Source organism: Myotis nattereri, assembly GCF_964212035.1.
Source record: "Myotis nattereri genome assembly, chromosome: 5".
In the NCBI taxonomy this organism is placed as follows: Eukaryota; Metazoa; Chordata; class Mammalia; order Chiroptera; family Vespertilionidae; genus Myotis; species Myotis nattereri.
Genome location: NC_138080.1, coordinates 80,546,172 through 80,570,288, shown reverse-complemented (window position 1 = coordinate 80,570,288; position 24,117 = coordinate 80,546,172). Strand labels below are relative to the sequence as shown.

Sequence of the window (24,117 nt, the reverse complement as noted above, 5' to 3'; positions counted from 1 at the left end):
GGGGCAAAGGAGTCCCTGGATGCAGTCTAGACAGGTGAAGTTCCTAGGGCAGAGAGAAGGATGCACAAGGCCAGAAAACAGATATGGAAGGGCAAACAGAAGATCATCCAGCATGTTAATTAATAACTTCAAGATTTTTATGACATCTTATTTTGGAAATGTTTGAAACTCTTGATGGATTCATGGCACACAGGATTAAAAGTCTGGCAGCATTTCCAGTAAGTTTCTCCAGTAGCATACAAAATTCTGGACTATCATGTTTTATCTCAAGAACAATACTGATTTATTTATCCCACCATTTTACAAAGATATACAACAGTATCAGTCTAAATGTTCTCACTTTCTTCACATAATATTAAGTCTTCATAAACCAAGATATGACTGACTAGGTTTTAAAGCAGTGCTACTATTTGCAAACTTTGTTTTTTAAATATAACTAATATTTATTTCAGGTATTCAAGTGAGCATTTATATCAAGAACATTAAGTAAAATAAATTATAGACATAATTTGGCCAGCCTGTGTTATTTATAGAATTACCATACTATTATATATAACAAGTTCTTCTAAGGCAGTGGTTCTCAACCTTCTGGCCCTTGAAATACAGTTCCTCATGTTGTGACCCAATCATAAAATTTTCATTGCTACTTCATAACTGTAATGTTGCTACTGTTATGAATTGTAATGTAAATATCTGATATGTAGGATGGTCTTAGTCGACCCCTGTGAAAGGGTCGTTTGACCACCAAAGGGGTCGTGACCCACAGGTTGAGAACCGCTGTTCTAAGGATTAATCAGCTCCAGCAAAAGGAAAAAATTACTTGAAATTTATGTGATAGAGACATAAGCCAAGACTAGGACAAATGCTACAAGTACAATGATCATACACTAACTATATTACTCAGACAGTATACCAAATCTCACTATATTATCATATGTAAAAAAAAAACACACACACAAAAAACAACAGGATCTCATATGTGGTACAGATTCAATCTGATCACATCTTCTAGCTTGAAATATGAGCAATAACTACTATTCACCAACTGCCCACTGCCTGGCACTATATTACATATATTTATACTAATGTAAATATGACCAAATGAAAGTTACTAAGAAGTCTTCAGAGCCAAGGCTGTCAAAAACGGGACATTTAGAGTATTGACCCCATTTTTCTCATGTTTGTCAGAGCTCTTGTTGGGTGTTCTGTCCCCAAGAAAACTATCCCCATCCTGGACCATAAGGTAGATCTTCATTACTCTGAGTCAGATATAGTATCTGCTTTCCTCTTACCAATGCTTAGTGAGGAATGGCTATGTTACACAATTCAGATTTAGGGCAAATGTGTTAGGGGCTTCTAGATTATTTGCTTATAGACATAAGGAACAATTCTTTTTTTTCTCACTGGCCATACTGATGTGCATAAATGTCATACCTAAAGCTTCAGCAGCCATCCAGTGCCCGGCACTGAAGATGGCAGTGCTGGCAAATGTCAAGAACCTGGATCCTTGCTGATATTGCAAAGCCTTTAACAATCCTGAAGTCAGAAATATAACTTGCGATTTCTAATAAGTGAGAAAATAAATCCTCCATTGTTAAGTAGTTTTGGAGCTGGCTTTTCTGTGAACTGCAATGTAAAATATCCTAACTGGGTTAGGTATTGGCTAACAATAATAATAATTGATATTTTTCTGGGCTTCTTTAAAAATAGGAATTAAAAGCTTGATCAGGACTATGGAAGTTGTAGGAGGTTGAACAGTGACATATGCATCTCCCCTACAGAACACACACCTAACACACAGCATCCAACAGGAAGGGCACGGGAAGACTTCAAAGCATCCTAATAGCAAAAAAAACCCAAAGATTTAGCAAAGCTTGAAAATAAGAGCATTGATTCACATGCCACATAACACAAATTTCTAACACTATGGAAACTATTAATAGCAATTAATAAGAAATACAGTTGAGCCTTGAATAATGCAGGTGTGAACATCCCCCCACCCCCGCCCCATTCGAAAATCTATGCATAACTAACTAGTTGGTCCTCCACCTCCTCAGATCTAAAATATACATATATAGTGAAAAAATATGGGGAGAGGGGAAAAATCCTTTCTGATATAGAAGTCATTCTGGTATGTCTGAACTGATTTAAGGTTTTTAAAAACCTGAGATAAATTCCATTATCAACTCAAGTTAATCCTCAAATGCACATAACTATTACCTCTCCTACTCTATCACAAATTGCCAAGCTACTTAAAGCAAAATTTTTAAGAGACTAAAAATAAAAGCATAACGTGAATACAACTTAATTTTTAAAATAGTAAAATGTTTTAATGGCACTATATTGGCAGACAGAGGTACTGTAAAACTTAGGTAAAATGAATTTTTCAAACTAGTAATAATATAAATAGTTTTAATATATCCCTAAGTCATGACTATACCTGTTGCCTTTTAGCTGCCATAATGTTCAGTTTATCCACTTCAGGTTTCAGGGCTTTATACTGTATTCCTAAGTCTTGTTCAGTGCCGGCATTCCTCAGTTTCAAGATACCATCTTCCACCTGTTAAATATACCCCCCCAAAAAAAGAAAAATTCTAAGCAATTCTTATATAAAGAATTTTTTATGTTCTGCAACAGCAATTCAGACAGCAATTCAAACTTTCTCTCTAGTTTACATGGCACTCAAACATTTGAGCAGCTACTACATGGGAGCTTTAGGGGAGCTGAAAAGGACAGTATTACTGATTTCTATTTAAAGGACACAATTTAACATATCTTGGTTTCTCAACTCTGGAACTCTACTGGTACAAGGAAATGTTTAATCAGTATTACAAAAAAGAAAGGAGTCAAAACAAAACATTTGCTACAAGTTCTTCATTAGAATCAAGACAACACAGGTCACAGTAGAACCTATATGAAATACAATTAGAATAAAGGAATAAGTGGAAATGAAACAAAAACATCCCTGGTTCATTTAGGTAAATCACTCCATATCCCAAGGAATGCTGAATTAAGTATGGCCAGTAGCACTTTCACTGTGATAGAGAAAACAAATTACAGACACAGCCTGTACTTACAACTTTCAGCTGAACAAGTAATTTGTAGACATCTGCCATGTCAGCCAAAATAAGCAGCCGGGTAACAGCAGAAAGCAAAGCTCGAGCTGCCCGAACCATGTTGCCACGCTTAACAGAAGAGCAGGGATCATCTGCAAACTCTCCCGCAGCACTCTTCATCAAATCACCTGTTTTACAGAATGAAGAAAACAAACAGCAGAAATGAGCCAAACAGCTGTTCTACATTTAAAAAATAAAATAGCCCTGGCCGGTTTGGGTCAGTGGACAGAGCGTCGGCCTGCGGACTGAAGGGTCCTGGGTTTGATTCTGGTCAAGGGCCGTTTGGGTACATGCAGGAGGCAACCAATCGATGTGTTTCTCTCACGTCAATGTTTCTTTCCCTCTCTCTCCCACTCCCTAAAAATCAATGGAAAAATATCCTCGGGTGAGGATTAAAAAAATAAAATAAGTGAAATAAAATAGTTCAAGCTTTGTATATTTCATGCATGAAATTTAGTTTAAGATTTTTATTTTTGTTGTTGTGTTTTTCTTTCGTTTGTTTTAGAACTATTACTAAGAGAAAAGCACCCTCATATGTTGCTAGTGAAAGCACAATATTTGGAAAATGATTTGGTACTATATATCAAAAGTCTTAAAAAATACTTCTTTCCAATAATCTAATAATACTCCTTTCAAAAAGTAACATTATATGTATCCTAAGAAAACTAAATCCAAGATTTGAGTGGGAGAAAAAATGGATCTAATGCAATTTATTCTCACATCCACAGAATTATACAGAAATATAGGAACATTATGCAGGACCACCAACCACACTTCATTAACCATCCCAACTATTTAATGTGTACAGCTCTAACAGTAACAGAGACTCACTGGTATGTGGAAGACAGAGTTCAGTCGCTGGCATTCATTTTTCTCATAGTAAAACATTGCTAAGAATTCAAATGCTCAACAATAAGAATCTAGTTAAATAAACTATGATTTAACTTATAATTGACTATTCTGCAAATATAAACATATATACGAAAAAATGTTAAGGCATATGTTGGAACCTTAAACAGAAAAAAAGAAATTATAAATGTGTGTAATCTGGGTTTAAAAAAGAAAGATTGAAGTAGTAAGGGTTAAAAAAACTACATTTTATATAACAAACAAGTATTATATCCATAATAAAGAAAATTAACCTAAAAACATATACATTTTACTATAGTTATTAGGAATATCCAGCTTACATAACCCTAAAATACAGTGCTAAAAATTTATATATAACATTTCCTAGAAACTTGTAAAATAACACAGTTTTTGTCATTCATTTCTATTAGTAATCATTTAGGTGCCTATATCGTCCCTCTTTTCTTATAACTGGAAACAACTAGAGGACCAGGGCTATGTCTGTTCCACCAGTTATACTGTTAGTACCTATATGGTGACTGTTTATGTACTTGGAGAATCATATACTTCTTCCCTTGACTGAATGTGTCCACTTCAGATTAAAGCTTAAAGGCCATTCACTCTTGCTTCTCTTCCACAAATGTAAAAACGTACACTCTCAAGAAACCTAGCCACTTCTGAAGAGATCTACTAAATTTCTCCTATCAAATTTACTTGGATAACATGAGCTGCTGGGGGTGCAGGTGGGAATTCATCCTCAGATTCATATATTAATTAGGTTTAGAAGCACCATATATACTAAGAATAAAGACAGGCTTGGGCTCTGCATATCTCTTAAGTCAGAAATAACTCACAATGAAGAATCTCACAGTTAAAAGTTTTTTTCTGTATGTAAAATACACAGATATGAAGATACAGACATATGGTAACTATTATGTGGATACATGACATTAAAATGTTACCTCATGGTACTTAAAAAGACAGAGCACATTTATTTATTTATTCATTTATTTATTTATTTAACAAATATTTGAACACCCACAATACATCAAAGACTGTATGAAGTGTAGTGATATAGTGCACAAGAAACAACCCATATCCTCAAGGAGCTCTATGGAAGGGGAAAGACAGACAAGCAAACAATTAAAAGCTAATTAAGACAAGGCACCTATACTCGAAGGGCTCACAAATTAGCATGTATCACAATGCAATCAGACTTACAATGGCACTGTGGACATGGTGCTATGGGAAGATAGTAGGAAAAGCTATTTACTCATAGAAGAAGTTGTCTCAAAAGCCTTACAGAAAAAGATTTTTGCCTTAGGTAATATTAATATTAAACAAGAGATACAATAAATAGAATTTCACCTATTTATTGAGAGCTTCCTCATTACACACTAAAACAAACAATTTCACTGGCAGGTGAACAAAGCTAAACAAGACTATCTCTCCTTTCAAGCGGTTTAGTCCAGAAAAGAGGAATGTGATTATACAGAAATCATGTAGCATGTTAACATACAAGCTATAAGAAATGCACGAAGTACTACAAGGTTTCAAAGGAGGAGATACTAATGACCAGCAAGTTTTATAGAAGACAAGGCACTCTGAAATAGACTCTGCCCTCCAAGGATAGGAAGGACTTTGGGCAGTGGAGTTAAAAGAATTAGCACTTTAAAAAACGAAAAAGCAACATAATAATATCCAACATTTATTAAATGTCCACTCTATGGCACTATCACATTTTATTTAATCATTATCAACCACCTAGAAAGTTAGGCTAATATTAGCCCTTCTTTACAAATAAGACAACTAAAACGTAGGTTAACTAACTTAATCACAGTTACCTAATAGTAAATGTGTACAACCAGGTTTTGTAATTCCAATGCTTGTATTCTTATAACCACTTATCAAGATGAGGTATATAAAAAGAAGGCATGTCTGGGAGCTGAGTTCTCAAATTAATGGAAGATGGGGATGGAGAGAGTACCAAGAAGAATCCCTGAACCAAAGAGCAAATTCAAAACCATATATACACAAGATTAACCTAACAAAAGTAATACAATAGCCCTAACCCGTTTGGCTCAGTGGATAGAGCGTCGGCCTGCAGACTGAAGGGTCCCAGGTTCTATTCCGGTCAAGGGCATGTACCTTGGTTGCGGGCACATCCCCAGTAGGGGGTGTGCAGCTGATCGATGTTTCTCTCTCATCGATGTTTATAACTCTCTATCCCTCTCCCTTCCTCTCCGTAAAAACTCAATAAAATATATTTAATTTTTTAAAAAAGTAATACAATAAACCTAACCAGAGAGATAGGTCAGAAAGCTACAGTGAGAGCCCAGGAAAGAAAAGTAAATTATAAAGGGAGGGGTCAAGCCCTGGCTGGGTGGCTCAGTTGGTTGGAGCACCATCCTGTGCACCAAAAGGTTTCAGGTTCAATTCCTGGTCAGGGCACATACCTAGGTTTCTGGTTCAATCCTCATTTGGGGCACATATAAGAGGCAACCAATGGATGTTTCTCTTTCACATTGATGTTTCTCTCTCCCTTCTCCTCTCCCTCCTTCCTTTCTTCCCTCCCTCCCTCCCCTTTCCTCTCTTTAAAAAAAAAACACAACAAAAACAAAAACAAAACAATTAAAAAAGACCATATCCTCGGGTGAAAATTAAAACAATTTAAGTAAAAAATAAAGGCAGGAGTCAAATTATATGATAACCTTTGATTATGAAGAGTGAAGGAAAAGAAAGCATCAAAGATTACTTAAAGGTTTCAAACTAGGGTTATCCTGAGACAGAAAAGAGAGCCAGAGCACTGTATGACTGCACATAAATTAGGGAAACTTAAAAAGAAAAGAAAGCTGGAGCTCTTGACATTGTGAATTTGAGGAGAAATACTCTATGACAATAGAAACGAAGAGAACCAAAATGATGAACTGTCAAAAACAAGAAGACAAGAATTTGCAAGAGAAAACTGGTCAACAAAAATCAAATGCATATATACAGATCAATGAAAGAGAACTGAGAACCCAGAAATATAGTTAATTAAATTTCAACAAGGCTGGCAATACCACTTCATAGGGGAAGAAATAGTCTTTTCAACAAATATTGATAGGACAGCTGGATATCCATATACAAAAGAAGAAAGTTGGACTCCTACCTCACACCATATACTTTCAAAATAGATCAAAACCTAAATGTGGAGCTACAACTATAAAACACTTATAAGAAAACACTGATAGAAGTTTTCATGACCTCTAGCAATGGTTTCTTAACTATGACACCAAAAGCATAAACAGAAGAAAAAATAAATTAAACATCATCAAAATTTAAAATTTTGTCCTTCAAAGGCCACTATCAAGAAAATGAAAAGACCCACAGAGTGGAAGAAAATTTTTGAAAACCATATACCTGATAAGAATCTAGTATCCACAACATATAAAGAACTTTCACAATAAAAAGATAAATAATACAATTTAAAATAGGCAAAGGAATTATATATACATTTCTCCAAAGAAGATACATATATGGCTAATAAGAACATGAAAAAATGTTCAATAGCCATAAGGACAATGCACACCAAAATCACAATGAGATATCACTTCATATAACCAAAAACGCAGATGCTGGTGACTATGTGGAGAAATTGAAAACTTCATATTCCATTGGTGGAAAAGTAAAATGATACAGCCACTTTGGAAATTCCTCAAAACATTAAATGTAGAGTTACCATGTGACCAGCAATTCCACTCCTAAGTATATATCCAAGAGAACTGAAAACATGTCTACACAAAAAATTTATACATGAATAAGTTCACAGCAGGACTGCTCATAATAGATGAAATGTGGAAACAACCCAAACATCTACCACTAATGTATGGATAAACAAAATGTGGTATTTGTGCACACTGGAATCATGCAAGGTGAGGACTGGAGGTATTTACCTTCCAGGAGTGCTGTGGATATGAAACCAAATGTTCTCAGAGTGCTTAGAACAGTGCATGCTCTCCCATGCTATCTACTATCACTGTTGGAATTAATTACAGATAGACTGAGGGGGAGAGAAAGGCAAAAAGACAATAAAGACATAACTGAAAATTGAATACTCTAGACTACAAAGAGAAACACACATAACAGGACCACAGAAGGAAATGACAGTCATAAAATGAGAAGGAGGAATTCTTGTACCCTCAGATAATAAGTGAAAGTAGAGACAGCAAGAGACTTCCAGTTGGGGGAATCTCCATTTTCTCAGAAACAGTCTATGAGGCTCTCCTAAAAAATGAGCAGGGTGTCAATAGAAACAAGAGGTGAGGATATTGGAAGAAACTGAAGCAGTTACTATTGGAAATAAAAAGAAGTGTTAACCTGAGGTAAATGTAAGAACTGTGGCAGAACTGGATGAATTTAAAGTAGTTTCCTTAAAACTATAGTCCAACTAAATGAATCAAAATTCTCCAATTGACTAGCTTATATTTGAATAGACTAGTGAAAAGTCTTATAACTTTAAATGTAATGTTCATCACTTAACCTCGCTGTACTAATTCCTCATTTTCCACCAACTCTAATTTCTCTTTCACTATAACTTCCTCCTCCCCTCCTCCTCCTCCACCTTCTCAATTCTCATTTCCACCAGGTTCTTCTTAAACAGTTTCATGCCTTTGACAGCTAGCATATCATTCCAAAATAATATTGGGTCAAATGACAACAAATATGTGGAACTGAAAGAAACAAAGTAAATGAAAGATATTTACATCCACTCTAATCTCTTTTAACTCACAGCCATAATAATGGCAAATCCTTAATTCATGAATAACATTCAAATTTTCTCTACTCAAAAAACAATGAACAAATTTGTAAACAGCCACTAGCGAAAACCAAGGACCTCAAATTTCTCTTAACGGTCATCTCTGTAAAAGGAATATGACACTAAAAGTGACTGGAGATGTTTAATATGTCCTATATAATAAAAGGCTAATATGCAAATCGATCGAACGGTGGAATGGCTCGTCGCTACAATATGCACTAACCACTCACGGGCAGACACTCAACGTAGTAGCTGTCCCCTGGTGGTCAGTGTGCTCCCACAGGGGAAGCACCACTCAGCCAGAAGCCGGGCTCACGGCTGGTGAGTGCAGCGGCAGTGGCAGGAGCCTCTCCCGCCTCCATGGCAGTGCTAAGGATGTCCAACTGCCGGCTTCGGCCCGCTCCTCGCAGGAAGCGGGCCAAAGACGTCGGTTGGATATCCCCCAAGGGCTCACGGACTGCAAGAGGGCACAGGCTGGGCTGAGGGACTCCCACCCACCCACCCAGTGCACGAATTTCATGTACCAAGCCTCTAGTTAAAATTATACAGGTCATTTCCAGCAGCATGGAATGGAGTGACCAATGGTCTGCAGAACAACTTGCCCATGTTTTATTGTGACTACTGTGATACATGCCTCACCCATGACTCTACATCTATAAAAAAAGACACATTGCACTGGTAGGAAACACAAAAAGAATGTGAAAAACAACTATCAGAAATGAATGAAAGAGTAGGCTCAGAGCCTTATTGACAAAACAACAGAGCATTTCCGCAAGGAAAGATACCCCCTACTCCATTCTCGGTTCCTCCTTCTGCAGGGGGCAATGATCCCACCTCCCCCCACCCCCCTCACCTCCAGTCTTCTAGATCCTCCTACTCCTGGTATGATGCCAGTGGGACCTGCTCCTGAAATGAAGCTGCCTATGGGAGGGCACATACAATGATGCTTGGGCCCCCAATGATGAGACCTCCCACCAGTCCCATGATGGTGCCCCACTCCACCAGAAATGACTCAACCAGAGAGATAAGGAAATAGGGGAGTCTCTTTCTATCAGTTTTATATTACTTGTTCTACTTCACCAGGAGTTCGTGGTACTATGACTCTGGGTGTTTTCTAATAGAAAACAAGAACACAAAGATTCACTCCCTCTTCCTATCAAAGAGAGAACAGTTTTGGAGGGGAGTAGTGGGCCAAAAAATAAAGCAATTTTCATTTGTGTTGTGAAATGAGAAAATAAATTTGTCAATTCTTTTTAGTTTAAAAAAAAACAAGAAAACATATAGCCCAGCTGGTGTGGCTCAGTGGTTGAGCTTCAACCTATGAATTGGGAGGTCTAGGTTCAATTCCTGGTTAGGGCACATGCCTGGGTTGTGGGCTCAATCCCCAGTAGGGGGCGTGCATGAGGCAGTTAATCAATGATTCTCATCATTGATGTTTCTATCTCTCTTTCACTCTCCCTTCTTCTCTGAAATCAATAAAAATATTTTTTTAAAAACACAAAACAATATATATAAAAAATCAAGAGTCCTTTAAAAACAATAAAATATAACAAGTTTATATTTGTTTAAGCATAGTTGTAAGAGTTATCAAAAGCACTCTTTTCTCATACAAAAAGGCAAATTGGGAAAACTGAGGAAGATAAGTAATCTGTCCACAGTCACATGATCAGCAGTAAAGGTTGATTATATAACTGGGTCTTCTGGCCTGGTCCCAATTGTCTCTAGTCAACTACACTACATTTGGTATTAACTAAGACATAAAAAAGATGAAACTTAAGAACCCACTACTATTGTTCTATCTGTCATGAAATCAGATCTGTCAATATACTCATCCACTGGCATTCTCCCCTCACTAAGCTGAAGACAAAAGTTAAGTTCCTCTGGAGCAAAACAAGAACAAAGGGCAACTGTAAAGGAAGTAAACAAAAAAACACAGAGTTCTACATTAGAACAGGACAAGATCAAGACCTCTCTAAAGCATCAAATATCTTGAGTGAATGATCTTCAAAGCAATCCAACTTTTTAAAAAGTTATAAGGAAAGGACAGGTCTAAAAACTGTAGGTGTTTGTGTGCATGAGAGAGAGACAGTAAAAATAAAAAAAGAAAGCTTGGTTTTTCTTTTTTAACATGAGCCTAGAAGACATGAGATATTCTATTATGCTGTTCCTTTAAAACAAATAATGTCACAAAATAATGTTAATGAATATACACTTGACCCTTGAACAAGGGTTTGCACAGGTCCACATAAACGTAACTTTTTTTTTTTTTCCAATAAATACCTGAACTGTTTCAATCTGCAGTTGGGAGTCCACAGATAAGGAAGAAATACTGTATGCACAGATCTATGCCATTTTATATAGAGGATTTGAGCATCCTCGGATTTTGGTATCTGTGCCAGGGGTCCTGGAACCAATACCCAGCAGATACCAAGAGACAACTAAGTTATGAGGGAGTCAAATGCAGCTGTGTGTCTTTCAGTTGCTTTATCTCTACCTGTTTTCCATAAAATGAGAATACCATCTGCCACTTCACTGGGTTGTTTTGAAAATTAAATGAGGTAATAAATGTGAAGCTCAACAAATACTTCCATGCCACTTTCACACTACCTATCTACTATCTTCAATTCTTAAATCTGTTCAGAACATGATCATTGTACATACACCAATTGTTTCTTACATTTTTAGAAATAAAGTCATGCTAGCAATTTTCCTAAAGCATGAAGGAAAAACTAGCTTTTAATTTGTAATGTTGAAGCAGTAAAGAGGGAGCCTCCTTCACTCATTCTCCATAGCGTAAAAAGTAGTAAAAACTAACTGGTCCTTTTATGGTAATAGCTACAAACAAAGCTTGACTTACAGTAGTTTACTTGCTGGACAGACACATCATAATTAAAATGCCAAGGAAAAAAGACAAAGAGAAAATCTGAAAAGCAGCAAGAGAAAAGCAGTTAGTTACCTACAAGGGAGTGCCCATACGACTGTCAGCTGATTTCTCAACAGAAACTATGCAGGCCACAAGGGAGTGGCAAGAAATATTCAAAGTGATGAATAGCAAGAACCTACAACCAAGATTACTCTACCCAGCAAAGCTATCATTTAGAATTGAAGGTCAGATAAAGAGCTTCACAGACAAGAAAAAACTAAAGGAGTTCATCACCACCAAACCGGTATTATATGAAATGCTGAAAGGTATTCTTTAAGAAGAGGAAGAAGAAAAAGGTAAAGATAAAAATTATGAACAACGAAGTGACAACAAATACATATCTATCAACAAGTGAATCTAAAAATCAAATGAATAAAAAATCTGACAAACAGAATAAACTGGTGAATAGAACAGAATCAGGGGCATAGAAAGGGAATGGACTGACAATTCTGAGGGGGGAAGGGAGTGTGAGGGGTTCAGGAAGAGACTAGACAAAAATTGTACACCTATGGACAAGGGCAGTGGGGGTGGGGTAAGGACAGGGGGTGGGGTGGGAACTGGGTGGAGGGGAACTATGGGGGGGGGGAGAGGAACAACTGTAATAATCTGAACAATAAAGATTTATTTAAAAAAAAAAAGCTTGACTTATAGTAGTTCTACTTGCTGGGCATTAACTTTTCCATCTTTTTTTTTTTAAAAGAAGAAATTAAGCCAACCTGAGGTTCTTTCCTGTTTTTAGCAACTTGTCATCTGCCTCACATATCCCATTTACAACTCCACATACAAAAAAGTTCACTTCATACTTCAAGAACAGCTCCCAACCACAATGCCATAGGGAGGGTCCTACGTAAATAGCTCTACAGCCTTCAAAAGTCCTCCAAGGAGATCCAATAAGATAGAGCAAAATAATACTAAGGATACTTCTAATATGCTCATTTCTACCTTGAGGTCCAAAAAAAAAATAAGAATTTTGTCCGCCCAGCAGAGGAACATGGCTTATCTTCTGTAAAAGTACATAATCCATCCATTCCAGGTATCTTTATTAATGGGAAAAAATTTTATTTGCACCTTAAATAGCAGATATGGGACAATTTATACTGCACAATGAGATTGGAGAACACAATATGTTTATGTTATAAAGATGGGATGAGGAAGACCACACCAATAAACACGATAATATTAACAGAGGTAGTATATCATGAGGTGACATAGCCTGAGGGTGATTATTTCCTGCTGTTTATGTTCGTGTGCTTTCCTTAAATTTTCTATTACACACACACACACAAAAGAAAAGTTTTTAAATGATCAAAAAATGTAAAATATCTTTAATTCATGTCTATGACACATAAAACTCAGGGTTTCCTAGAAAAGAATAACCTAAATCACTCAAAATGTCTATATACAAAATATTTTTTCTACGGTATAAAAAACTCATGGCAATTAGAGTCACTGCAAAAAGAAAAAGTAAAATTAGCATACATTATGAAATATGAATTCTTTGTGAATCATCTGTCTTGAACACTTATCTAAAACATAGATGGTAAAATAAGGGGGAGGAGGCATATGCAGCCCAATCACACGTCATTATATTTTGTTTAGTTGCTGTAGAAGTTCAACTGTTACAGAGACTTTAAATAGACATTTCTTAAATAAAACATTTTATGAGAGCATACTGTTTGTTATCAATTGCCAAATCCAACAAAGTTGTTTTTAGACATCCACCTGAATGTGCTTTTGAGAAGCAGCAAAAAACAGCCTTGTGTGGAAATGACAGAAGCTTCCGGAATAGTTAAAAGACATTTACCATCAACATGTTCAAATTATTTATTCATTTCAGAAGCAATTTCATGGCCATTAAGTGGAATTCTAATTCCTCTTCTCCCACAGGTTTCCCAGGTGCCCGTGCTCAAGTTTCTTTTGTCTCTTTACCTTAAAATGATTTTAAAAGTTTTTTTCTGCCCTGACTGGTTTGCTCAGTGGATAGAGCGTCGGCCTGCGGACTGAAGGGTCCCAGGTTCGATTCTGGTCAAGGGCATGTACCTTGGTTGCGAGCACATCCCCAGTAGGGGGTGTGCAGGAGGCAGCTGATCAATGTTTCTCTCTCATCAATGTTCCTACCTCTCTATCCCTTTCCCTTCCTCTCTGTAAAAAATATTTTTTTTAAAAAAAAAGGTTTTTTCTCCTCAGACAAATATCTCATACTACACTTGTTATCAATTACAGCCCTCAGTCTTGTATTTTTTACCGAAGTCGTTTTTTTTATCTTTATTGTTGAAAGTATTACAGATATCCCCTTTGTTTTTTCCACTGATCCTCTCCCACCCTGCACCTGCCCCTCCCAGACCTTCACTACACTATCAGCTGTGTCCACAGGCTATGCATATATACATACATGCACATAAGTTTCCCAGTTAATTTCTCCACAGCCTTCAGTCTTTAAAATAAAAGCTGTCCTGCTCAGCCAGTGTGGTTCAATGATTGAGTGTCCACCTATGAACCAGGAAGTCACGATTCTATTCCCAGTCAGGGCAAACGCCGGGGGTTGCAGGCTCATTCCCCAGTGTGGGGCATGTATGAGGCAGCCAATCAAGGATTCTCTCTCGTCGCTGATGCTTCTCTCTCTCCCTCTCCCTTCCTCTCTGAAATAAATAAAAATATTCAAAATAAAAATAATATATAATAAAAACTGTCCTATTTACCACACTCCTTTTAAATATTTGAAAAGTGAATAAAACTCTGACCATAACATTAGAGAAGTCTTTGGTTTTTCTGGTTCAAAACAGACTCCTTAAGTCATATTACTCTGTAGACGATATTATTCAGTCATTAAAAATTACATTGTAGAGAGCCAGAGGAGGGGAGGGGAGGGAATATATATATTTTTGCTATCAATTGCCAAAAGAATTTTGTCAGCCCAGCAGAGGAACATGGCTTATCTTCTGTAAAGTACATAATCCACCCATTCCAGGTATGTGTGTGTGTGTGTGTGTGTGTGTGTGTATATATATATATATATATATATATATATATATATATATGAATATATATATATATATATATATATATATATATATATGTGAATGTAATAGAAGTAATCCTGTTACTTGCAGAATTTTAGTATTTCCTGTAACTGTGATATCATACTATGTTAGTACAATTGTGGCAATAATATTATACTTAAAATCCTTTTTTCTTGAAATATTAATGTTTATTGCATGTAATATTATATTTAAGATCATTTTTCTTAAAAAGTATATATATTTAAAAATTACACTGTAGGAATATTAATATTTAAAGATGTTCAGGATCCACAGTGAAAAAAAATGACAAAATGAAGCAAAATATATTTCTATCCACATGAATACATTCATAAAAAACAAACTGGAAGAGTTTAGACCAAAATGTTAAACATTGGTTTCACCTCTGGGTAACAAAAATTATAGCTAATTTTTATTTTCTTCTTTTTGCTCTTACTATTAAAAGCATGTATACTGCAGAAAATTACTTTTGTTTAAAGAAAAAATGTTTCAAATTCCACCCACCCAGGAAATAGCCAGAGGAAAGGGAGGAAAAAAAGAGCAAGCCAGCAAGCAACATCACAGGTAAGTCTGTTATAACACCGCCCCCAACTCCCATATTTAATGGTTTGCCATCTTTTTACAAAACAGAAAATAAAAACCATTCAGCCCTGGATTTTGAATATCTAAAACTCCCCTATCATGGGATTCCTAATTCTTGAAAGTTACTTTTTTAGTGCCATATCTCCACGCATTAAACTACTTTACACCAAATTCTCTTAAATACATTTGATTAAATTTAGGATCTCATCAGAAAATGACACAATTATTTTTATCATTCCACCAACTTTTACTTTACAAGATAATAAACTGACAGGGCCAAGGCTTCACAAAATTATTTGCTACTCCAAGATAATCAAGAATTAACACCCATTTCCCAAGCTGTCCCACTCCCTTTCCCTCCCCTCTTCCCCAATTTTTAAAATTCATTTTCCATAGTCTGGTAATAAGACATTTTCCCCATTTGTCAATTAAGAGAAACTGGCAATATAACTGCAAAGGATACCAAATTTCATAGTCCTATGGGAAGGAGCCAAATGGTGATATTTATCTGGCATAACCCACCTGCCCTATGATATGATGAATCTGAATAAAACATTTAATCCTTCCCACCTTTGCCTTTCCGTTCATCAATGGGTGATATCTGGCAAAAATCACAGACCCCTGATACCTCCATAATTATAGATAAAGTGACAATTCTTTGAAAGAAGCTTTAAGTGAACTTGAGTCAATGTGTATCTTTTGAAAAATCAACCCAGGAAATAAACATTTAAAAGCCCATCAGAATCTGTTCAAAACATACCCAGAAAAACTCTTAAATTACATCCTTCCCCATCCCATGGCAGTAAGGAACAGAGCGTAGAAATTCCGACTTTTAACAGTCAACAGAAGAGACTGATTTTATCAAAAACATTAAAATAGAGTACCACACATATTCATGTTCTTCTACTAATTCAAGCATGCCCTACTGTCATTCAGAAACACTCCAAAGAGAGGCACTTACATCCTGATTACCCATTCAAATAAATGCATAACATGCATTTCAACTTGGGAATCACTTTAAGAAATTAACTAGTAGACACCACGTTACTGCAACATCATGATTGAAGTCATGCCAAAGTCAAAACTGTAATACCTGAGATAACTTCCTCAGGTACATTGGATACCAGGAAATAATATTATTTGCTGTAGTATTATTATCCTGGTTAGTGTTATTTTTGTTTTACAAGATTAAAAAAAAAAAAAAAAGAGGAGCAATTTCAAAATCACAGCAAACATTATAATTTAATAAGTTCATTTTCCTTTCCTCACTTTCAAGCCAGCTACACCAGAATCTGAGTCTCTGCAGAGCAGCATATGCTCACACAAGGGTAGTGATCCAGAAACAGACAGCATCCTTGACACATTCCAAGTCAAAGAAAAAACAGCCTCCACACTAGAGACTTACAGTTTAAGTCAGACAGACAACTTTAAGACATAAAACACCTGAATGGCAACCAGCTAATGATTTTTTGGAATTTATATTTAGCTTTTTCTGCTCAGGTTAAATGAAGAGCAAAAGAAAATGGATTAAATTGTGAGAGTAGAGAAATGGGGGTCAATAATGAACAAGTGTTAAATTAATCACAGTCTTCAGGAACATATGAAGGGTAGGAACTGGAGTGGGAGCACTTCTTAACAACAGACCCAGCCATTAGGGGATCACATGAAGAGGTATCCACAAAAGTAAGAGGAGAAAACAGGAAGAAAAATCTACCAAAATGGCAAGGGGAAAAGGCAGGATAACAAATGAGAAGCCAGACTCAAAAGCAAGAAGAGAATGAGAAAAACCAGCTTCTTTCTTGTTAGGTTTAATTTCTTGTGATTACACTAATCTGAAATCCTAATTAACTTAACTTTAAGCTTTCAAAATGTTAAATGTTTCTCTGATACTGCTCTTCCAGAGCATTATTAGCATTTTTTGAAACCCATACTCAACATTCTAGATAGGAATACTTGTCATTTTTCTCCTGTGAAATATTCAAGAGCCCATATATAAGATCAAGCTCATAGCGATAACCTGATTAAAACCACACTAACAAGACCAGACAAATTAAAATGCAATCTCTCTCACACCCACACAAAGCTCCTCAAAGCTATATTTCAAGTCTTTACACCATAAACTTAGCAAACCCAGACTCTACTCTGTCTCCTGTCTACCTCTCAAACAATCACTGACAGCTGCTTTGTCCTGATCACATCTGCCTCTTAACATCTATTTTCCAGGCTGCCTATATTAGATGTGAATATATCAGTCTGAAGCTATCAACATCTGCACTGGACAGGCTACCAATTTTCACCTTCCTCAATCTGATTCTAGTCAGTTGCCAGGGAGAAAATTATGCCTCAAGAGCTTGACAGCTTGTGCTCAATATCCATCCTTTTGTCAAGGATAAAATTTATCATTTTCCTTAAAATTGCCTTGCCAAGATTCATAATAAGTATATATATGTGTGTGTGTGTGTATGTATGTATATATATATATGTATATATATATATCCACAAACATATGTGTATGTGTATATATATATATATATATATATCCACAAACATATATATACACACATACTTATATATGTACGTACATACACACACACTTCACCATATGTATGCCTTTTTTTCCCCTATATAGAAATCATTGAAGCTATACCAAGGAAGATGGCATCTTTGTCTTCAAGTTCACTACACAATTACTGAAATATATAAAAGAATGTCTCTTAATTAGTATCAATTAAAAACCCTCACTGCCTATCCCTTCTTTATGACAATGTTCTAAGAGACCATCAGTTTTAACTGACTGGGAAATTCTGTGCTTTCAAGATTTAAAAAGCTAAGAAATTATCTGTGCAATAAGACCATTAAAGAGTATGTCCATCAATCAACTATAGCTGTTAAAATAACACAGATGCTACCAAACTCAATAGTTTTAACTCTACTGTTTTAGTAGACCAATAAGTAATGCTTTCTTGCTCTAAAAATGACAAGACACTTTCTACAGGAAAAAAAAAAAAAAAAAGGTTCTTGTAACCGTTGAGACTTAGTATTGAATAACATTGATTGTTCTCAGGGATTTGAAGTCCTACTTCTACTCAAAAAACAATGCACTTTCACTATAATCAAAGTTTACCTAGCCAAAACCGGTTTGGCTCAGTAGACAGAGCGTCGGCCTGCGGACTGAAAGGTCCCAGGTTCAATTCTGGTCAAGGGCATGTACCTGGGTTGCAGGCACATCCCCAGTGGGAGATGTGCAGGAGGCAGCTGATCGATGTTTCTCTCTCATCGATGTTTCTAACTCTCTATCTCTCTCCCTTCCTCTCTAAAAAATCAATAAAATATATTTAAATAAAAAAAAAAAGTTTACCTAAAATGAAATAATGATCTGAAAACCAAAACTTGAAAAGAATACTTTCAAAAAAATCCTAAGACAAATAGTGCCTAAACATAAATAGACATGAAAGGGGGGAAACTACAAGCCAAACATTAAAGTATTTGCTTTCTATTTATTGGATGAGGAATTTACTTTCACCTTCTAGCCATTTGGAGAGAAGGTATATGTAGGTGTCACTATTAAATGTTTTTTCAATATTGGAGAAGAGGCTGCAGTGAATTATCCAGATGTTTTCATGTTGTCTACCATGTAAATAACAGTACATACATGAGAGGTAACAGGTTGTGATTAGTGGTATGGCAGTCATGGAAGAAAAATCAAGCCAAATGGCCTGGAAGGCAGTAAAAGTCACTGTCTTTAGCTACAATCCTTGCTCTGTTCAACAGAATTCTACCACCTTTTCCAAGACTACCATAAATCTGGTCCCACCGTTAAAACCATTACAGACACATGCAATCATGTCTTGATTTTCAACTCCAAGTTAATCCTACCTCTGCAAAACCACCAGAAACTAGGAAAAGAATGGGAAGATTCTTCCTCTGAACCCCCAAGAAATAGTCAACCCTGACACGTTGATTTCATATATCTGGCCAACAGATATGTAAGAGAATAAATTTCTGTTGTTCTATGCCACTAAGTTTATAGTAACTTATATGTTACTAAAGGCCCGGTGCATGAAATGTGTGCGCTGGGGGGAGGTGGGGGGCGGGTCCCTCAGCCCAGCCTGCGCCCAAGGTCCGGGACCCCTTGCTCCTTACCGCCCACCTGCTCACTGCTCCTTACCACTTGGCTCACTGCTCCTTAGCACTGTTGCAGAGGCAGGAGAGGTTCCCGCCACCATCACTGCGCTCACCAGCTGTGAGCCCAGCTTCTGGCTGAGCGAACTCTCCCTGAGGGAGCACACTGACCACCAAGAGGCAGCTCCTGCGTTAAGCATCTGCCCCATCGTAGTCAGTGTGCATCATAACAACAGCTTGTTCTGGTCATTCGGCCATAATGGTCGCTTAGGCTTTTATTATGTAGACTAAAGGCCCAGTGCACGAAATTTGTGCACTGGTAGGGTCCCTAGCAGCTGGCAGCTGCCAGCCGGGGCCTCCTTCCCTTCCCCCAGCCGACCCCGCCCCCTGGTCGAACTCCCGGATGACCTCCCGATGGAGGGGACAATTTGAATACTACTCTTTTATTAAATAGGATTGCAGCCCTGGGAAACTAATACATCCAATTAGCTAGTATTATGGAATTTAAATAGTCTCATCATTTGCAGTATGAGAATATTTATCTTCAGCCTGAAAACTGAGAAAAATATTTAGTTCACAAATTCAGAAAAACTAAAGATAGCATCGCCCATTTAATGCATTGTCTCTTTTCGGGTACTGACACAGGTATGAATTTGACATTAAGACTCTAATGGACAATGCATGCACATTGCTGTCAGCCATCAGAGATCCACTGAGGTGCTCACAAAGCCCAGTAACACAAATTTAACACAAACCTGTAGGGCGCCACTATAGGGTTAAGCCTTGTACTGACCTGTTGGCAAAGCCACAAACAAGTCCCAGCTTAGAGGGCACAGCCCTCTTAGCATAATTAGGCTTGACCTTATGACGCTCCCTAGATCTTATCTGGGTAGCTAATGGGCTGAGGGAGATGTAGCAAGTGCTGCCAAAACAAGTGAAACTCACAAGAACATTGTAACTCTGTTGACCACTACCTTGTTTACCTCTGGCTATATACTAAAGGCTCAGCTTGCCATCTGGATCTCTCTCTGTGGCCTTAGCCAGGCACAGGCGATCCACCTACACCCAGCTTATTGTCTTTGTCTTTTCTACATCCTTCTCTAACCCCCCCTCAGGCTCACCAAACCCTTAGCTGTGCTGGCCCGGCACAATTTCCAGAATTGCAGGACATTTTTATATTTTATCACCCCTATGTCTTCAGCATGAACTAAAAAGAGATACTGCATAGGATGACATGTAAACTTCTGCCCCATTTATTTTTTATCAAATTGACAACATTTCTAAGACTCAACTTTTACTTGGAACACCCATGAGAAGTGAATTCAAATTCTCCAAAAAAATTGTTCCTTTGTTACTATCTCTCCTGATTAAAATTTAAGCCTGCACAACTTAATATATCTCTAATAACTGAATATGATTGATTAAAGCAACTGGCAAACATAAAAATGAAAATATTGACCACAAAAAGTCACCTTCCAGGATTAATTTTCTAAAAAGGACTGCCCCTCTATATATAAAAAGCAATATTAACCTACCTTGTTTTCGAACATCTTCTACAGCAGCCACAAGCTCCTCCTTGAGAAACTGACTCTCCTTTGCAATTTTATCCCCTTTGTCCAAGAAATTCTCAGTTGCTTGTTCAACAGATGCAGCCAAAACATGGGCCTTCTTAGAACGACCTCTCTTCTTATTAGAGGGCCCCTTGCTATTAGTATTTACCAAAGTCGTAACCTAAAAGTTTCATTTTTAAAAATTAAACTACAGTCAGTTAAAATGAAAATAACAGACTAACAGCTTCTAAAATAGCAAAAATAAATTATTCATAACATCACATTTATGACATTCCATCAAGCACTAACAAATAACACACAACTCTCTCCATGTTTAAAACATACAGTAATGATACTCTAGTTTCTCAAATAATTTAGCTCTTATGTATAAGAAATATAATATCTTAATTCCTCAAATATGAATATTAGATTTTCGTTATCTTATAAATTAAAAACTGATTAGAAACAAGTTAGATATCTCTACTCTGTCATTAAGAAGTTGCAGGGAGTCAGGAGGAGTAGAATAGGATAAGGGGGGATAAATGGTGATGAAAAGAAACTTAATTTAGGGTGGTGAACACACAATATAATATACAGATGATATATTATAGAATTGTATACTTGAAACTTGTATAATCATATTAATCAATGTCACCCCAACAAATTCAATTTTTTTTAAGAGTTCCAGAAAGAGGTCAACACTAAATTCAGTTTTAACTGAAGATCACATTTTTCCCATTTTCAACCTGTGTAAAATGTTTTAAGATAACTTACTTCTGAAATCTTTTTACTGTTTTTTCACACAAATTTCAGCAATTAATTAGTGAAGACCCTTAAGAAAGGAAGGAACAACTGCCCAAAGTAGCCTATCACAATGGTGTTTTGAGTCCAAGAACAGTAACCATCATCCTATCCTATATCCTATATAATACAGAGGTAATATGCAAATGGACCCTCACTCCATCACGCCATCACAAAATGGCTGCGCCCACAGTGGAGGCAGGGTTCCCATAATGAGCCGTAACAAGCAATCAGCAGGGACCTAAGGCTGCGTGGCGCCGGGGCGGGGGACCTGAGGCTGCAACCCCGCCTCAAGGCTGGACCGGGGGACCTGAGGGTGCGCTCCCCACCCGGCGCCAGGTCGGGGGACCTGAGCCTATGCCCCCCACCCAGCGGGGCTTGACAGGTGCCCTGAGGCTGCACCCCCCCACCTGATGGGGCTTGATGGGGGAGGGGCTGGCTGGGGCTGGATCTCATCCAATGGTGGTGGGGGCCAGCCAGGTCTGAGTCTCGCGTGATTTCAAGGTGCACGCGGGTGGGTAGGGACTTGACTCTGGGTCCCGTGGCGTGCCCCAGACTCCTGACAGGAGGAAGATTTTCATATACATTTTACTAATTTTCTTTCATCTCTGACACTTCTATTATAGAGAAAGGGCAAGTAGCAATATTAAAATATTTCCTCTAGCCCTAGCCGGTTTGGCTCAGTGGATAGAGCATCAGCCTGTGGACTGAAGGGTCCCAGGTTCGATTCCGGTCAAGGGCACTTGCCAGGTTGCGGGCTCAATCCCCAGTAGGGGGCATGCAGGAGGCAACCGAGCCATGATTCTCTTTCATCATGGATGTTTCTATCTCTCTTTCCCCTTCTCCCTTCCTCTCTGAAATCAATAAAAATATTTTAAAAAAAATATATTTCCTCTAATTAATTCCCTTTTAATGTGCACAAATTCATGCACCGGGCCACTAGTAAATACATATAATACTAGATAATCTATAGGATGAAGATGACTGAAGATTTGTTATTAGAGTAATCTGTCACACAAAAGATTTACTAAGAGTTATAGTAGATGGGCTCCAAGAAAGTAAATATACCTGAGTCTGACCACACACTCCTACATATTTTAAAAATTATATATGTGCACATGTACATGTATATATACATATAATACTAGTTTATATTTATCAGTTGAAACAGAATTTTTTAAAAAGATAGCACATGCCACTACATTTTGACTATCTACCTCTCTCTCTCACTCACACTAGTAAACTGTGCCAGAACACTAAACGTGCATATCTAGTTGCTAACAGTTAATGAAATGCCATCCCACTATGATATTTGTATTTGTAACAAGCACCATCAACCTAAACTCAAACACTCAAATTAAACCTTTAAACTAAATAACTTTGTTCTATGTTTGTTACTGCTATGAAACCATGTTACAATAACTATGTATGAATTTGATTTCAGATGCTTACCTGTGTAACAAGAGGCTCCAACAGTCTTTCAACTGCCAGAGTCCTGATCTCTAGACTTTTGGGGTCCCATTTGAAGTTTATGTTGCCTGTGTGAACTGCAGTCATTTCTAAAAGAGAAACAAAAAGTCAATGTCAGACAAACATCAAACGCAAACATGAAATATGTAACAAATCTCCTACATAGGGACTTTTATATCATATTTTATATCAAGGAAAGCTACGTTCACAAGATGGAAAAAATTCTTACTAGCCTATACATGAGGGCCCAATAACTCTTACAACCTCTTAAGATTTCGAGTTTACAAACATTAGGGGTACCATAAGAAGGTATTCCCAAACATATAGAGCTTTTCCCTTTGGGCTTCTCTGGCACCAAAGCATTTCTTTCAGTATTTCCATGCCAACTTAGAAGTAGGATGAAAAGCTAAAGTGAATGAACCCTAATACAAAAGATTCTCATTTTGAAAAACATTAATCAGTTGCCTCCTGCATGCTCCCCAAACAGGGATCAAACCCAAAACCTGGGCATGTGCCCAGACTGGGAATCGAGCCCACTACCTTCTGGTGTAGGGGACAATGTTCAACCAATTTAGCCACATTGGCCAGGACTATAGTACATTATTATCTAAATGATACACCTCACTTCGTTTTTTGATGGATTCCTAGAGAACATCTTTTTTAAAAAAAAATATATTTCTTTATTGATTTCAGAGAGGAAGGAAGACGGAGAGAGAGATAGAAACATCAATGATAAGAGAATCATTGATTGGCTGCCTCCTGCACGCCCTACTGGGGATCAAGCCCGCAACCCAGGCATGTGCCCTTGGCCAGAATCGAACCTGGGACTCTTCAGTCCACAGGCTGATGCTCTATCCACTGAGCCAAA

The 24,117-nt window shown here is 37.2% G+C and overlaps 1 protein-coding gene and 1 pseudogene across 3 annotated transcripts in view; one reads left to right on the top strand and one right to left on the bottom strand.

Moving 5' to 3' along the window:
• Window positions 1–24,117, bottom strand: part of CTNNA1 (catenin alpha 1) — a 185,380-nt gene that overhangs the window by 123,035 nt on the left and 38,228 nt on the right. For both annotated transcript variants that reach the window (XM_081090774.1, XM_081090773.1), the window contains exons 2-5: window positions 23,232–23,338; window positions 20,964–21,159; window positions 3,078–3,244; window positions 2,441–2,560 (exon numbers count right to left, since the gene is read on the bottom strand). In XM_081090774.1, coding sequence (XP_080946900.1) covers window positions 2,441–2,560; window positions 3,078–3,244; window positions 20,964–21,159; window positions 23,232–23,336 — 588 coding nt within the window. In that variant the 5' untranslated portion in view covers window positions 23,337–23,338. The remainder of the gene's footprint in view (window positions 1–2,440; window positions 2,561–3,077; window positions 3,245–20,963; window positions 21,160–23,231; window positions 23,339–24,117) is intronic.
• On the top strand, window positions 9,368–9,791 carry LOC308519242 (U1 small nuclear ribonucleoprotein C-like; annotated as a pseudogene). Its single transcript has one exon. The product of its transcript is annotated as a U1 small nuclear ribonucleoprotein C-like (transcript).